At 38.8% G+C, this 18,993-nt stretch overlaps 1 protein-coding gene across 1 annotated transcript in view; it reads left to right on the forward strand.

Moving 5' to 3' along the window:
- The window catches only part of LOC122813548 (intracisternal A particle-promoted polypeptide), a 618,994-nt gene that overhangs the window by 533,283 nt on the left and 66,718 nt on the right, over positions 1 to 18,993 (forward strand). Inside the window, exon 7 of the mRNA XM_044085929.1 lies at positions 17,325 to 17,447. Coding sequence (XP_043941864.1) covers positions 17,325 to 17,447 — 123 coding nt within the window. The remainder of the gene's footprint in view (positions 1 to 17,324; positions 17,448 to 18,993) is intronic.

Raw genomic sequence — 18,993 nt, forward strand, 5'->3', positions numbered from 1 at the left:
CCATGCTTTTCGGCCCCAAAACTTGGACCGAACCACAAAAGGAGGGGAGTATCAATATTCACAAAGATACCCACACCTCCAGGTCGGTGGCACAGCACGAAGCATCAGAGACTATCCATGTGCAACTAACTGTGGGTAAAACTGCCTTCCAGTTTATAGCCTGCTACAGACCACCCTCCCAAACACAGGAACCCCACTCGGCCTTCCTGAGAATACTGGAAAATATGAAGGTCTCTCCAAACACCATTATATTGGGCAACTTCAACTACCCAAACATAGACTGGGAGCATTACTCTAGCTCCAACACCCTAGCCCAAAGGTTCCTAGAATTTATAAACTCAAATGCTATGGAACAACTTGTTACCACTCCCACAAGAGGGAAAACATACTGGACCTGATCATCACCAACATGGGGACACTATGCTCCAGACCAGAAGTGTATCCCTCACTGGTAAGATCAGACCATAAACTAATCTCACTGGATATTCACATCCCGACCCCACCCCTGCCCAGAAAACCACAGTGAAAAACTTCTCTAAAGCAAATTTCACATGCCTCAAAACCGAGGCAAAATCCTTCAAAGCCCCGGCCTGTGGAAAATACGGCCCAGACCACAGAATCCTTTATAAACGCATTCTATGAACACCTTCAGGAATGCATGGATCATGCAATCCCAAATAAAACCAAGACCCAATCCTCCAAAGGCAGACGTCCTGTCTGGTGGACCCCAGCCATAAACAAACTATACAATAGAAGGAGGAAGCTACTACATGATAGAGCAAAATCCCAAAAGGGAAGGCATCTCTGATCAGTATTAGCAAAAACTACGGGCACTCATAAAATCGTCTAAGGCCAGCTTCGAGAGAAAAATTGCACAGGACACTAAGGATAATCACAAGGCTTTCTTTAGTTATGTTAGGAATCTGGGTGGGAATTCCCAGATATGCTCAGAATTAGTCCAAAATGACAAAAAATACACCGAGCCCACAGACATTGCCAACATCCTAGCTAACAGGGACAGTGCAAACTTCCCCTCCCCACCAAAAGGGCAAATATCTATCCCAACAGAGTGCTGCCCCCCTGACATCTCAGATACTCAGATAAGAGCCGCCCTCTCCAAAGCAAAAAACACAGTATCAATGGGACCAGATGGTGTCCCGGGCTGCGTCCTACATGAACTCCAAGAAGAGCTAAACCCAAACATAAAACTACTGTTCAATCTCAGCCTTACTACAGGATATGTACCCAAAGAGTGGCGTACAGCAACAGTGGTCCCTCTCCACAAAGGTGGTGCCTCAATGGATCCTGCAAACTATCACCCCATAAGCCTGACTAGCTTGGTCTGCAAAGCTATGGAAAGGATCATCATGGACCTCATAAATAAAGATATTGGGGACCTACAGACACTGGATCCTACCCAGTTTGGCTTTGTTAAGGGCAGATCCTGCCTCTTAAACCTGGTCGATTTCTTTGAAACAGTCACCAAGGCCATTGACGAGGGGAAGGTGGTCCACACAGCCTACCTGGTCCTCGCAAAAAGCCTTCGATACAATACCCCACTTGGGCATTATAGATAAGCTCACCAGCTTAAATATAAACCCCTATGTCACTAGATGGGTTGCAAACTGGCTCAAGGACAGAACCCACATGGTTAGAATTGCTGGAGCCATGTCAGACTCCAAACCAGTTACAAGTGGCATCCCACAAGGCTCAGTCCTGGGACCTCTGTTGTTCGGTATATATTTCTCGGAGGTACAGGCCAACACGGAAGGACTGTGGCTGACCAAGTTCGCAGATGACTGCAAACTGGGCGCCATAATCAACTCTCCAGCAGACACAAGCATCCTCCAAAAGGGCCTCATAGAAACAGACAACTGGTGCCAGAGCCATGGCCTCAAGCTAAATGCCAAAAAAGTGTATAGTCATCCCCTTTGGCAAAAACAAAGTGCCCACAAATTACCACATAGGTGGTAATCCATTAAGTACAGAAGAAGTCATTAGGGACCTGGGGACCCAAGTTGATAGCAATCTCTCATTTGACAACCACGTGGCCAAAGTGGTTAGAAAAACATTTTATATAGCCCACCTAATCATGAAGGGATTGACATCTAGATCAGGGGAGGTCATCATGCCTCTTTACTCATCCCTCATCAGGCCCATAATTGAGTACAATGCCCCTTTTGGGATGTACCTTACCAGACACCTGCAGCAACTGGAAAGACCCCAAAAGTACCTCACCAAGAGGATCAAAGGGCTCAAACAGATGCCATATGCTGCTCGGTTAAAGAAACTCCAGCTCTACTCAGTGGCATACTGCCTGCTCAAAGGCGATCTGTGCCTGACGTATACAGCCATGTCCAACCCGGAATTAATGGACATGCTGCACCTCAGAAAATCCAAATCCCATCGAGCTATGCGCTCAAGAGACTTGAACCTCAGCACTGAAATAAATAGGACATGCTGGAGGGACAGATTCATAACCCAGAGGCTCCCTTCACTCTGGAATAAAATCCCAGTCCAGGTTAGGCAGAGTCCCACATTGACTCTCTTCAAGAGGAATCTTGATGAGTGGATGGGAGATCATAGGTTTACCCCGGCTATCACTTCTGTGTCACTGTTAGACAGAGGCACAGTATACTAACCTCAAAAAAAGGCATAGCAAAATTAATTTAAAATGGGTGGCGAAAGCCAAACACATTCTGGCTAGGCTTATAAATGCCCTAGGGCAGATAGCCTAGTATGAACCTATGAACCTATGTGGTTTCAGAAATCTCAAGGGCCTTTTCAAGATTCATATGGAAACTTTTCTCCCATAGGCAGAGGGGGAAATAATTATAATGATGGAAGACACCATCCATGCAGCAGAGGGGGGTCTGCAAAATCAAGGGTCTTGAGATTCTTTCTCAGACAGACCCTTCCAACATTCCTAAAAGGTTGCTCGACCATTCTTCTCTGGAGAGAATCTGGAGATGCTTGTCTTTGCACCCGAAATCCAGCAAGGATAAGAAAAAGTCTCCATTGTTCCACCTAATGAATGGTAGCAAGTAGCTCTGGAAATCCAAAAGCTGCTTGACCAAAGAGTCATCCAAGATGTCCCACCAGACCAAAGGGGATCCAGTTTTTACTCAAGGTTCTTTTTAGTTCCAAAGAAAATAGGAGACCTGAGACCCATTCTGGATCTCAGTTACCTAAACAAATTCATAAAAAAAACCTCCAAATTCACGGTTCAGTCCATTCTACCATTACTCCAGAAAGACAATTGGATGTGTTCTGTAAATCTGAAGGATGTGTACTAAAACATAAAAATGAATGGATGATCCTGAAGATTCCTTCACTTCCTGCTGGGAGCTAGTCATTATCAGTTCAAGGCCCTGCCCTTTGGTCTCACCACAGCCCCCATGGTGTTCACCAAATGTATGACGGTGGTTGCAGCTTATCCAAAACTGTGTGGATTCAGGCTGTTTCCTATTTAGATTACTGGCTTTTCACCACATAAACCAGGCCTCTGTTGATAACAGCCAGAGATTATCTTCTTCAGTTGACTCACTCTCTAGGTAAATCTTGCAAAATCCAAACTTCAAGTAGTACAAGTCTTGGAGTTTATAGGGGCTCGCCTAGACACAGTGAATCTTCAAGCGTTCTTACCACAGAACAGAATTCTTACTCTGTGGTTACGTCAGTCAGGTTCTATTTCATCATTTCCCTTCAACCAAACTGATTTTAAGTGCTGTGGGACCGATAGCTGCTGCAATCATATTAATAGCAGCAGCTAATTTTAACATGAGAATTCTTAAGTGGACTTTACAAGTGCAATGGTCCTTTGTACAGCAGCCCTTACAATTTCCAGTAAAACTGTACATGGTGTGCAAGGACTTGTTAGTATGATGGAGCCAATTCAATGAGGTTTGCCAAGGTTGCCCCTTTATCCTTCCTCCACCAATCACCATATTTAACATGGACACCTTCCAGTTTGGGTGAGGGGGCATTACTTGGGACCCACTAGAGACTAAATTTCATATAAATGTCCTGGAGATGAGAACGGTCCTATTAGCATTGCAGGCCTTCCACAACTTTCTCCCTGTGGGGACAGTGGCTGTTCAGATGGACAGTATGTCAGTGGTTTGGTACATTAACAAATGGGGGGGGACCAGATATTACCCTCATTGCCGAGAAGCAGTGAGAGTTTGGCAGTACATGAGCTCATCCAACCGCTTTCTTATAGCGATGCACATTCAGGGGAGATCAAATGTAGTAGCAGATAAGCTCAGCAGAACTATGCCTCATGAGTGGTCTCTCAGTCAGTCAGTTTTCTACCAGTAGTGTCAACCATGCTGTGACCTTTTCGCCTTTCCCCTCAGCAACAAGTACAGCAGGTTCTTTGTCCAAGTCCCCCTCAGGGACAGTCACCAAGAGATGCTGTAGTCTACATTTGGCCCTCCTGTCTTCTTTATGCTTATCCTCCCCACCCCTAATTTCCAAGTTTCTTCAGAAAGCTTTCAGGTTGAAGAGCAAAGTAATCTTCATTGCTCCCTTTTGTCCTCAGCAGATTTGGTTTCCCTTCCTATGGTCTCATCTAACATGTCTTCCATGGACACTAGACCTCAGTCCAGATCTCCTTTCACACCCGTCAGGCCTGACTCATCCGGACATCCCAAGCCTCAAATTGAGTGCATGTTTTTCCAATTCCAATGATGGTTAGACATTCCAGGCTTTCCTCTGCTGTTCAAAGTATTTTGTTTTCATCTCAGAAACCCTCTACAAGAAAGATTTATAAAAGTAAATGGAAGAGATTTTCCTTATGGGCTCAACAGAGCGATTTGGATCCTTTCTCTGCTCCAGTTTCTGCTGTTTTAGAATTTCTAACATTTCTATTTCAAGGTGGGGCCAGTTTCTCTGCTGTTAAATTTAAACTGGCTGCCATTTTGAAATTTCACTTCGGATATGATGCTTTACCTTTGGCATTATCTAAGCTATATAAGGGTTTTCTTAAGGGTACTTTTTTTACTTTGGCCACCTATTAAGGACCCTATACCACCTTGGGATCATACTTTAGTTTTACAGAGTCTGATACAGTCACCCTTTGAACCCTCTGCAAAAGTGGGCCTCAAGTTTCATTTTTGGAAAACAATTTTTCTCATAGCCATAACTTTGGCAAGGTGTGTCTCTGAACTCCAAGCACTCTCTTCAAAACCGCCTTACTTGATCTTTCATAAGGACAGAATTCCCTTACATACAAATTCATCTTTCTTACCTAAAGTTTCATCAGAAGCAAACATCAATTTGCCAGTTTTCTTCCCTAATTTGAGAATAAAGGAAAATACATGCTCCATTCTTTATATGTACATAGACAAATTAATTTCTATCTTCATAGAATGAAGGAAATTAGGAAGACCGATCAGTTATTTGTTTCCTTTGCCAAAAACAAGTTGGGTAGGCCTGTCTCAGAAACTACAGTAGCTATATGGATAACTGGTTGTATTTCTCAAGTGTGCTCCTTAAAAGGTTTGACCTTGCCAAGACAACCACTCAACTAGGTAAATGGCTACATCTTCTGCTTTCTGGTCCAGAGCTTCCACTGATGATATTTGTGCAGTTGATACTTGGTCTAAAGCTCATACCTTTGTGGTTCATTATAAACTAGACATCATCTCAAGGAAAAGAGCTGCATTTGGCTCTGCTGTACTCTGGAACATCCTTCCATGAGGGCCACCAAAGGTTACTGCAACTGGGGACTCTGTCCCATTCATTGTGGAATGAATAGAAATTGCATCAGATGTATGTTATGTACCTAACATAATTATGCATCTGTGTTGTTCATTTTCATTCTCCTCAGCTTCCTTTCCACCTTCCCCCTTCCTTGTCTTTGGGAATGACCTGATGGAGTTTGTCAGGAACCGTTTTGCTATCAGTGTTATGGCTATGTTCCTTTTTTCAAACATAGCTTAGATGCAGCAAACTTGATCTGAGGTAAAGCATTGATCAGTAGCATTGTGGGTAAAGGGAGGAGCTTGAGTGGGGGATACTAGACTGCAAAAAAGTGGCCAAGTCGGATCTGAAACCATTCATTGAAGAATAAAAATGAACACAGATGCATGGTTATGGTAGGTACATAACTTGAAGAAGAACCTCACCTACAGACTCAAAAAACATGTTTATTTCATCATAGTTTGATGTTTCTTACATTTTAACACCACTCTGGGACTATTTACAGGTTTTTAAATATTTTATATGTAATTTCTGAGTCTGACCACATGGGGTCTAGCATCTTGAAGTGATCTTGATTGTTTAGTCTACCTGTAGATATCTCACAATGCAGTGCTTGTATGTAAAAAAATACATCATGCATGCCTTTCTTCCTAAAGGTCCTGTCACTACATTGATTTTACATGCATACACTGCTGTCTTTCAGTAAGTAAGTTTTAAGTAACATTTCATGCCATTCATGACTAACACAAACAGTGCAAATGCCACAAAACAGAAGTTCAGAGTGCGTTTTACTGCTGGTTGTTTTTAGAATGGCTAATTTGCAGTCATTTGTGAAGCCTGAATTGTACCACTTCAATTCATCTCCTGTCCCCCTTCTCACCTAACTTCCCTGGCTGTCAGAGTGCTAAGGGTAATTTGAGCTGTTACCTGCTATGATTGACAGCTCACAGCAGGAGACTTGACTGGTGTACTATTTCCTTTTTCTAGCCTTTATTTTCTGTATGGGTAGGGGAAGGACCAGGAAGCTGTGAGATCACAGCATGGGTGGGTTTTTAGGACAGCCATGGTAATGTCATTTTGGGCAGGGAATTGGCCACAAAAATATATGTATTCATTGGCCTTGATGACATCAATGAATTGGAGACTACAGCACACTTTTCCAGGACAGGATAAATGTTTTTTGAAAGTGAAACCACCACAGAAGAGTAAGTTACTGTTCTAGTGGGGAGAAACAATTGATTTAAATATTTTAAATGCTATATTGTTGTTTATTCATAGCAGGGACTGTAAATAGGGAGAAAAGGACAGAGAAGTTGAGCATTAAATAATAGAATCCCATTGTTGTCCTTTAAATTTCACTCCAAATTCCTAGTACTGAATTCACATCTTCCATGCCAAACATTTTCATAAATTTCTTCAGAAATGTACCATCCTTTGTTATATTTCCCATTCTGGGCCCCCAGACACATCTTCACTGTTGTAGATCAAATTACCGTTCCCACCTATAATTAATATCCCTTGCTGAAAGCTGATTATTTCTCACAGAATTTTCTTAATTTCCATTGTAGCACTTTTTGGTGGAATATAAATACATGCCAGTGTAATCCTCCTCCCTTGCCAGTAGCCCCTTAGTATTACAAATCTACCATTATTATCTTTTGTATCCTCTTCTATCACTATTGCAGCTCCTTTTGCAATTAATATAACTACACCACTTTTCCTATGCCCCAGGCTTCTACTAAGTGATGTCTGGCTTTGTTTTATCTTTATAGCTGTTTCAGCTGGGAAAACACTTAAATGCTTTCAGAAAACATTTTTTCCAAGCCATTTCTCTTTATCAGATTGTGTCCTAGAGGCATGAGAACCAGACAGAAAGCTGCCAAATGTACATTTGTTTACTAGAAAAAAGCCTTATAATATTCAATATTATTTTTTCATTTACTTGCTTTATCTTAAAACTTGTTACTAGATTAAGCTAAGGGCAGTCATTCCCATATGCACGAATGAGAAAAAGCACAGTAAATTTTCCTTTGTCATGCCCTTTTTTTCTGTTTTTTTTTTTTTTTTTGCATTGCAGTGCCTACATTTCTTAAAACAGAACAAGAAGAGAGAAGAAGGGAAAAAAGAAACAGGAGCACATATTTATATCCCCATTACACTTAAAAATAACAGAGAAAACTTTACTTTATAATATGCAAAGAAAATCATGCACTATTAAAATAATGCCATTAAGAAAAATATTGTTTAAATTACAGTTAACTTTCTCCCTTCTTTTCCGAACATTAATGACATGAAGTAGGGCACAAGCTTTAGAGTCCCCTGCAAGCTTAACAAAATCCAAAAAAGTCCAATATTCCCAGATTTGCTTGTTCTGTCATGTTTCACAATTGTAATTATTGTTTTATAATCCCACATTTGTCAATGTCCAAGTTACTGGTGTATTCTCCAAACATTAATGACATGAAGTAGGTCATATGCTTTAGAGTCCATTCCAAGTTTAACAAAATCTTTGTAGTACCACATTTGTCAATTTACAATTTATTGGTTTTATTCCTGCTAATCTTCTTCTCGTTCTTCTTCTGGCTTTTCCCGGTTAGGGGTCGCCACAGCAGATCACCTGTCTGCTCATGATTGGCAGTGGAGTTTTACGGTGTTGAGTTGCCAGCCCGGCGCCCAACATTCCACAGAAGGCACACACACCTAGGGCCAATTTAGAGTGTCCAGTCCACCTACAGCATGTTTTTGGGATGTGGGAGGAAAACGGAGTACACTGAGGAAACCCACGGGACCACAGGGAGGACATGCAGACTCTGCACAGAAGGCACCCCAGCCGATGATCGAACTGGAGAACCTCTTGCTGTGAGGCGGCAATGCTAACTGCTGCACCACCGTGACCGCCCTTTTATTCCTGTTCATCTCCATCTTCCAAATCCTATCCCTGCTTCATTTCCAATCTAGTCTCGATTCTTCTAGTCAACTATTGTATTTTTTCCTTCTGTCAAGCACTTTCTGTTGAAACATTGGAAAAGGTTTCACCAACACAGTCTGTCTCTGTTTATTACCAGAAGAACAAGAAGCAGAATCTCCTGTTTCACAGCTTTCTTTTTGTTCATGTACGTCATCAAAAAATGATTTTGTCCCTCCAGAGAAAAATATTTTGAAGATAGCTGAGTACAGCAATTTAATCTCACACCTGCTTCTTGACATTCCCTGAATAATGGAATACATTTACTCCTCCTCTGCCTGGTTTACAGTGAGTAGCCATTCTCCACAAACACTCTGCAGTCTTCCACATTTAGTACTTTGTCCTTCTGCCACAGTTTTGTCAGAATCAAATCCTTTTGCTGGTAAGAGTGCATCTTTACTTATTAAAGGTCTAGGCTGCTTTCTCATAGCCAGGTTTGGAGTATACACGATGTACCCTTTCAGTTAACAACTCCTGTTGTGGAATACCAGTCCAGTTGCTTATTTGTGCTTTCATAAAATTAATACAGTCTTTTCCTTCCAGCTTCACTAGTACAGCAGAAAATCTCAGGTTTTCCCTACATGCTCTGTCCTCTAATTCTATTATTTTTTGAAACATCTCTTCTTGTACAGTCTCATCTTCAGCCAGCATTTTCATTTTGACCTTTGTGTTATGCAGTTTTATCACCTTATTTGAATATCTGTTTAAAGCTTCTTCCATTTTTCTAACCTTTTATTGTTTGAGGTGATATACTGCATCAGTGTTTCATTTATTTCAGTCAGGTGTGTGTGCATTTGCCTTATACTTTCCTCTAGGTTATTGAAAGTCATGTTTAGAGCTTGCACTGCTTTTTGCTGAACAGCTGCAATACTTATTATTGTTCATCACCTTTTGTAGCTGATTCAGGTCCTCTGTATTTCTTTTATCCTGGCATCCAGGCACTGCGCTTACAAGCCAGTTACTGAAATTTACCCAGAAATTTAGATCCACTGGTCTTATCTGCTAAGTTTCTGTTGTCAGACTGGGAGAGCTAGAATTAAGCTGTTACTCAATGTGCAGCTATCTTGGAAGTCCATAACTGGTAGTACCTTGAGTAGATTCTTTGGCCTTTAGAGAACAATATCCCAGCCAGTTTTCATGGGTTACTCTTTTCATACACTTGTGTTTTATAGTTAATTTAATTTCAAGATATACTCCCGATATAAGTGGTTTGGAAACAAAACAAAGATTGTGACATTGTTTTAATGTTCTACTGCTCACTCAGTTTTTCCTTAAAACCATACCCACAAAATGATGTTACGTTAAATATTGGCAATAATTTACATAAACATGCAATGCATTCTGGGTACGTAACCATGCCATACTTATTTAGAGGAACAGCTGCTTATATTACTTTATGGCTTCCTGAAAAGAGCATCACACATGTCACATTTTGAAGTATAGGTGTTCCTCCTGTGAGAAATAGCTGACAGATTGTCTTACTAGGATGTAAGACTCCCTTATTGCTGCAGCTAGCATGGACACATGGTAAGTTATAAACTAATGTAGGAAGTGAGGAATTGTGGTTACAGTCTTTCATGATGTCATGTCAGACATTTTCAGTTTCAAGAAAATTTTCAAGGGGCAGTGCATATGAATGAAATTAATTGTAAAAATAACACATTGCCTCAAATACTGTACAATTTGATCTGTTTTATGGTAAGGAGGTTACTCCTAGCACTAAGGGTTAGTTATTTTCATGTGCTAAGGAAAGTATAGTAATACACTTTAATTTATTGAATCATAGTTTCTGTTGGTAAAGTCAGCATCGAGTTTGAAGTTAAATAAGTTGTTACAGATGTTATTAAAGTATTATGTTACTTTTGTTGCTTTGGCAAGACTGTAAAGGAGAGATCAAACTACCTATATTGGTGTGCAATAGAAAATAGATGCATTGAAGTGTCTTGTATTTCTGGAGTAGTAATAATGTTTTACTTTAGTTTTGTTTGAAGCTAACATATTAAAATTGGAGTCTGGCAGTTAGCACACGGGATTAAGTCTCTTGAGTTTTTAATGAGTGGCTACATACAGTTCAGGATGCAGGGTTTGATTCTTTTCACCTCCATTTCCCAGCTGTGTATATACACACACACACACACACACACACACACCTGTGTTTGTGATGATGTGTGTATATATATATATATATATATATATATATATATATATATATATATATATATATATATATATATATATATATATATATATATATATATATATATATATATATATAATATATATATATATATATATATAAAAAAATGTGTGTGTCTGTAATATATATATATATATATATATATATATATATATATATATATATATGTGTGTGTGTGGGGGGGTCCCTATTAGCTGATGGACTTTTCAAAACTTGAAATTCATATGGTCAAGACCATATGATCGAGTCTTTGAAAACCCGAAGCTTTTCAGTGGAGATCGTGGTACAGTGTGGCTCAGGAAATTTACCCTTTTTCTCACATGCTGGAGTTGGTGTGATGTTGGAGCTGGTATATGTAATTTTGCAGGGGGTGTGGGGGGTGCAGAGAGGCTTGCTCCCTGCAAAAACATAAAAACAGGTAGATTTTTGTGTTGTTTTGTTTTGTTTTTGATGTTCTAGTTTTCAGAAACTCAACCATATGGTCTCGACTAAATTAATTTTGAGTTTCTGAAAACTCGATCATCTGTCATAGACCCGTGTGTGTGTGTATAGATACATAGATGTACACACACGTGTGTATATATATATATATATATATATATATATATATATATATATATATATACATATACACACACACACACACACACACACACACACACACACACACACACACACACACACAAACACACAAACACACACACCAACTATATATTCTAACTCCAGGGTCACACTACAGTGGGGAAGGGGGCATATTCCATTTTCTTGCCATTAATACTTGTCGGTCAAATGAAGTGTCGGGCAAATGAAATTTCAGTCAAATGGGGTCGGGCAAATGGGTGTCGGGCAAATGAAGTAGACCTATATATATATATATATATATATATATATATATATATATATATATATATATATATAAAAGCATGCATATATATATATATATATATATATATATATATATATATACACACACACACATATATATATATATATATATATATATATATATATATACATATATAGATATATATATATATATATATAGTCCCATTTCATTCACCAAATTCATGTTTTGTCGAACCTTAAATAGCCAACAACACTTTGTCAAAAGTGCACTATTCCAAAATCTCACTATGTCGAGTTCTGTTTTAGTGAAGCTGTTGAGGTGATACGGGTGGTGGGAGAAATTCAGGTAAAAGTATTTGGTGTTTTTATGTACTTTCTTGTACTCCGTACTTGTTCTATGGATGAAAGATTTAACTGCAGGTTTAGAAGCAGTCAGGATGTGGACAATTATTTATACAGTGCTCATAGCTATAATTGAAGATTGCACTACTGTAAAGAGTCGGGAAATTTACCCTTGTTTCCACTATAGTGCAGTCTCAGAATTGGTATACATAATATGCTGGTGGTGTGGGGGGGGTGCAAAAATATAAGATAATATGTGTTTGTGTTTTTATTTAGTAAGTAGGAGGTGTTTCGGTATTTTGATGTTCATTATAGTGAGATTTCAGAATAATGCACTTTTGACAAAGTGTTGTCGGTTAATTAAGGTTTGGCAAAATGTGAATTCAGTGAACTAAATGAGACCAATAACTATACATATCTATCTATATTTATATACGTATATGTGTGTGTATATATGTGCATATATGTATATATATATATATATATATATATATATATATATATATATATATCTATATATCTATATATCTATATATATATATATATATATATATATATATATATATATATATATATATATACACACACACATACATATACATATATGTGTGTGTATATAGATAGATATACACATATACCAAAAAAAACTAAACAAACGAAGATCTTGGCCAGTAAAGGTAGGTACTGGAACTTGTGTATAAATACATAGAAACAAAGTACCAAAACCACCACAGCAATAAGCATAAACCAAATACTTTAATAAAGCAAAAATAAATAGCTATTCCACAAATAAAAAGACAAGCGCTTTTGGGTATGAGCCCTTTTTCAAGTCTTAAAACTTCAAAAGTTCATGTTCTCTTAAAAAGGGACTGTTAACCAATCACATAAAAGATGTAAATAAGTCATAGTTTTTTATAAAACTCTATTGGTTAGTCAAAAAACCCACTTCCAGTCATGACATTTACATGCTAAAAGGATTATTCCTTCTTCATTGGTCACCATAGAATCAAATGTCCAATAAAAAGCATACAGGCACTTCCAAGCCATTGGTTCTGATATAAAAGCATGGACCAATCACGTATAAGATGTAAATGAGTCAGAGTTTTCATAAATCTCTATTAGTTGATCAGAAAACTGCATCTCTAGTCATGATATTTACATACTAAAAAGGCTGTTCCTTCTTCATTGGTCAATGTGAAGTCAGATGGCCAATAAAAAGTATACAAAGACTTCCAAGTCATTGGTTCTAATATAAAAGCATGGGCCAATAACATATAAACTGTAAAATAGTTTTTCTAAAATTATTTGGTTGATAATTAAACTGCATCCAGTCTTGACATTTACATGCTAAAAAAAGTAATTCCTTCTTCATTGGTCAATATATACATTTGAATGGCCAATAAAAAAGCATACAAACACTTCCAAATCATAAGTTCTATTACAAAAGCATGGATCAGTCTAAATTCAGATGATAAACTATCATCATTGGTTGTATAAACATGTTGATTAACCAATTAGTAGTCTATACACACAAGCAAACTATTAGTGTTAGCACATGAACAAGAACCAATCCAGAATCAAAAGTTTTTCTTGACTCTTTTTCACAGGATTGTCAGATAGACACCACAGTTTAAAGAGTTTTTCTTCCACAAAAAAAGAAACAGATCTATACCTAGATGTATTGCTAGGATTTTCCACTTAGACTTCGGGCACTGCAAGAGATTACTTCAGGGTTTTGGGTCTCATGGTTTCTGTAATTCTCATGATACCAAGACTGCACACAAGAAAGATAAAGTGGTACCTGAAGTCTCTTTGGTCACAGCAGCAACACCCCTTGTCTTTTCAAATCCCATTTCTGTTTTTTTTTAGAAGCTAAATAACTTGGTGGAGACAACAGATGATCCTGAATCCACTCCCTTCTCCCTCCCTGTTCCAAAGCAGTCAGTCACCACAGATGCCTCAGACTTTGCTTGGGAAGCAGTTTCAGGAGACATTAAAGTGCAGGGGGTATAGGACACCAAGGACAGATGCAACTGGGTAAGTATAAAAAAGATGCTTGTCCTGATCAAGGCACTCAACTCTCTGAATAATCTTTGGTCCCAGAGGGACCTCTTCAAGTTGCTACAGTCAATACTACCATCATGGGGTACATCAACAAGCAAGGGGAACCAGATCTTACCCTTTCTGCAGTCTAGCCATATTACTTTGGGATATAGGCTTCCTACATTCCGTCAGACCAAAATTGTGACAAGACAAGCTGAGCAGTACAAAGGCAGACCCTCATGAATAGAAACTAGATTGGGGGGGGGGGTTTCAATATTTGATCCATCTGTGGGTAGTTCCTCAAGTAGACTTCTTTGCCTCATCTCAGAACAATCAGCTAGCAAGATTCTTCTCCAGGGCTCAGTGCAATAAGACGAGGAAGACAGATTACTTTTCTTTTCCTTGGGCATGAATGCTCCTGTATGCTTTTTCACTAATATCCAGGGTACTTCTGAAGATTTAAGAAGGAATCCCCAAGATCATTGAGGTGACTCCCCTCTGGCCCAGGCAACCGTCCTGCTCCCTTTTTTTTGAAAGTGGCCAGAGGCAATTACCCCAAGCTTCCTCACCGACTGGATCTACTCACACAAGGACAGAAGTGTTTGATTCACCCCAACACCAATCAACTTCATTTGACTGACTGGATGATAGGGGTTAATTGCCTTTAGGGACTGCAGCAGGTACGGATGGAGGCAAGAAAGCCTCTTACAAGAAAATCGTATATTAGCAAATGGAAAATGTTTCCTTGTTGGTGCCAGTAACATAAGTAGCATCCATTCAAGGCTAGTTGTTCTCTGGTTTTACAATATTTTCTGAGCTACTATCCTATGGCTTTTCTTACTCCTCTGTCAGGGTTTGTTTTATTATCCCTTTCAACATCATGGCTGTCTGTATATCCTCCTCTTTCTATGCATTCTCATATCAAAATGTGTTTGAAAAAGATTTTGTATAAGAGGCCTCTTTGGGATCTTAATTTTGTGTTAGAGAAGCTTTTCCATTTGAACCAGCTGACCTGGCTGGCTTGAGGTTCTTAACATGGTGAACAGTTTTACTGATTGCTCTCAGATCTGCAAAAAGGGTATCTGAGATGCATGTTGTTGTGGTGAATAAACCATATTGCATTTTCCACAGAAACAGGGTTTCTTTGAGAACTAATCCTTCTTTTTTCCTAAAGTGGTGTCAAAATTTACTTTAATCCAAATTATCCATCTTTCCATTTTCTTTCCTGAACTCAAAAATGAGGGAGAAGGGATACACCATACTTTAGATGTCCACAAACAACTCGGGTACTGCCTTGACAGAACTACATCTTTCAGATTTTTGGGTCAATTGTTCATTTATTGTGAAGGTAAAAAGAAGGGACAACCTGTGTTAAAACAGACTGTTTCCAAATGGTTGTATCAGGCTATTACCATTTGTTACACTCAGCACAACAAAACTATTACAGACAGAGTCAAGGCCCACTCTACCAGGGCCTTGGCTTCATCTGTGACGTTTTGGATTCTAGAAGTATTCTAGAAGCAGCAACTTGGTTCTGTGTACATATTTTTACAAAGCACTGTAAACTTCATTCCTTCTTTATGTCTAGTTGAGGCTTTGCAAGAACCATTCTCCAAGGTGTCCTGGACTCTTCTCCTTTCACCTCTGAAGTGTAGTAAGCTAGGGTAATCTACCCATATAGCTAACACTACTGCTGCAATGATCCATTGATGAACACAGTTCAGTTGTGTAAGTAAACTTGCTGTAACAGTAGATGTTTGAATGATGACTACTACAGTAGCTGCCTCCGCCCTCCCTTCCTCTTGTTTTTTGGTGTGTTGCTTATGCCAGGGTGCTGTTTATACTTCCTAGCATTGTCCTTTCAGGGCTAAGCTTCCCTCGTGTCTGTTTGCAGGAAAGCTGTAAAGGGCTTGGCACCCAAATCATATCTTAGTCAGCTCAGCTTGAGCTTACAGACAGTTTGGGTGTGTGGAAGGTGCCCTGAAGCTTTGGAAGCCGTCTGGCTGTTATGTCCTTGGCAGAATAAGGCTACTATAGCAGTGATTATCTACTGTTATGGAAAGTTTACTTACACAACTGTAGTTTCTTGGTTTGTTATGTTAGTTTTGACTAACTAGTTTGTAGCATACCATAAACTTGTGAAAGGAGGGTCTTGGTGCCAAAGAAATCCTATTCCCACCACAACTTTTCTGGAAAATACTGTGTGAGTGCATGTGTAAAATAAGTATGGTCAAGTATTAGTTACTGATGGTAACACTGTACTATGCTCAGTCTGAGAGGATGAAATCTTGTGGAATCAGTGATTATAACCAAACTGCAGCTGCGTGGTATAAAGCTCATTTTGGTGTGATAGGGAATTGTTCCCAAAGCAACAACACACATTTACTGTACACTCTTCAGGCCAATTGCCCCTTGTATATTAATTAGTACCAGTGCCAGGATTCAAACGCAGTTTTGCTGATTCCATTGTACACAGATATTGACAGCAGTAGTATGGAAGCTAAGACCCATAGCCCTGGTCTATCACATTCGTTGTGTTCATTTAATTTTTGGAATGTCAAAGAAGGAACTGATCTTGAAATATTTAGTGGTCCATTAGAAAATATAGAGAGAGCCTTGAGTTCCTTATTTATGTTAACTGAGGAATTCCTCCAATAAAATTAGTGACCCCCATCATTTTTTAGTCTTATTCTGAAAGACTTGTTGACATTAAGGCTTTTGCCCTGTTTGTTGGGTAAGCATACAATGTAACTTATATGGTTACTTTGAACTTGAGCACGTATAGATAGCTGCAGAAAGTGTCAGCTTCACCTTTTAATTGCTGTTTGAAAGTTCTGTCGAATTCTTCGTTACTGAAGGAGTTTTTAGAACAGATAACCATGGTTCTGAAATAGATGCTTTTTGTTTCCTGACGGGTCATTTGAAAAGATTGCAGCAGGAAATGTTGGGCTGGGAAAGCTCATGTTCATTGCACTGTAGTGCCTCATTCAGGCACTTTATGTCGCTGTAGAGGAAACTGAACCAAAATCTGATGGGGAGTCAGAGCCTCAGACCCACAATATATTTTTTGTAACCTCTCCATGTAGACTTTTTCATTAAAATTTAGCATATGTTGTCTACTTTCATTAGTTTGTAAATATACACATTTTTAAAAAATGCAGATGTCAACATTTAATTAATTTACGAGCATCAATGTTTTCTTTTTTTTTTCCCTCTATGTGACAGGAGGATGGATTGGAGCAGAAATTGGAAATACAGTTGAACGTTTTGATCCTTCTGAAAACAAATGGGAACTTGTTGGCCGAATGGCAGTGCCTCGCTACTACTTTGGGTGTTGTGAACAACAGGGTGATTAAAAATAATTAGTATTAATTAATTTTATCTATAATTTACTGTTCTATAATTACTGCATTATTGTGTTTTAACATATGCTCTATTTCTCTCTAGAAAATTAAAGTGCAAAAAATAAAAAAATCTCCATGCTCTCCAAAACATTTGCTAATTGATAACATAGTGATTATTGCAGGGATTAAAGGTAAAAATAGAAACTTGTTAAAAGCAGTACAGTGGAGGAACCAGGAAAGACATTTGCCTTTTATAAGCCGTTCTGCAGAGTTAAAACAATATGCAATAGAGGAATACATTAACATTTTTGTTAAGCAAGTTTGAGGGGCAAAAGCATAATTTAGGTTACTGAAGGCAGAAATAATGTAAGCCTTGTTCAAACTCTATGATGATCTACATATTTTGTATTGGATCATACAATATTTGATTCATAAGTACTTATTTATTAGGGAACATTTTACATCTGAAGCCTAAAAGAGGTGAGAACTGTATCTTTACATTAGGTTTGCACTGTTTATATGGTTGATGTGTACTCCCTTTTGAAATTGTAAGGACTGTAGTTGTAAACACACTATTGTGAATGTGAGTAATTTAAAACAGCTGTTAAAGCATGAGAAGATGCCCCTTCCCCCCACAACCCTCCTTTGGGGGGGGGGTTGCTTCCACACCCCCTACTTCTATACAAACTGTCTCTGTGACTACATTACCTTGAATATAGGGGAAAACGTCCACTTTTGTGCTCATATGCATTTGCAGTTGTGGTCTTTGTAATTTTAAACAGTTCCCATTGATGTGATATTCTCAACATTTTGAAATCTCAAGCGAATGGTCTTTTTCAAGGCAGTCTTATTCATCAAATAGTACATGCAGACTTCCAAGTGCATGCCACTGGGGAATTGCACGATAGCCACTACATACAAACTCAGAGAATGCCAGTACATCAGCAGTTACACATTAATACCATTTCATGGGAGAAAAGGTCCTTCCACCCCATTTACTTTCTGCAGTCAGTTTCTTTCTGTGATTCTCTTGGTCTTTAACATAAATAATTTTTTTGCAGTTTTGAACTTCACCTGTACAAGACCTTCAGAGATCTTTGGTCAGTAGCAGAAACAAATTTTGTAGTCTTGATTTTCACTCAGGTAAGATCTTCAGAGAAGGTCAGCTTTGGGCTTAACTATATTTGTTCCTTTTTGGTTCAGCCAGTTTTTTTTCTGCAGCTGTCCATTACTCCTGAATAGGGTTCTGTAGTGTAGTGTAGTGGTTATCATGAGTGCAGCACAAGCAGTAGGTCCTGGGTTCAGTCCCTGGTATAACCATTACATCTGTCAATTATCTCTCTCTACCTCCATTTGCCCACTCTGTGATTCTGAGCAAGTCACTTAACCAGACAGTGCTCTGGGACAATGAGGAAAATGGGCTGAGATCTTCAGTGGTCTCCTTTAACACATGCCTAGTAACTACCTGTGAATCTGATAGTAGCACCTTCATTGGTATGTACATCAATTTGACAACATCAGAGGCAAGTGGCCAGAAATCTGAGGAGGGG

This window comes from Protopterus annectens, chromosome 10.part0 (genome assembly GCF_019279795.1).
Source record: "Protopterus annectens isolate FY-2018-M chromosome 10.part0, PAN1.0, whole genome shotgun sequence".
Lineage (NCBI taxonomy): Eukaryota > Metazoa > Chordata > Ceratodontiformes > Protopteridae > Protopterus > Protopterus annectens.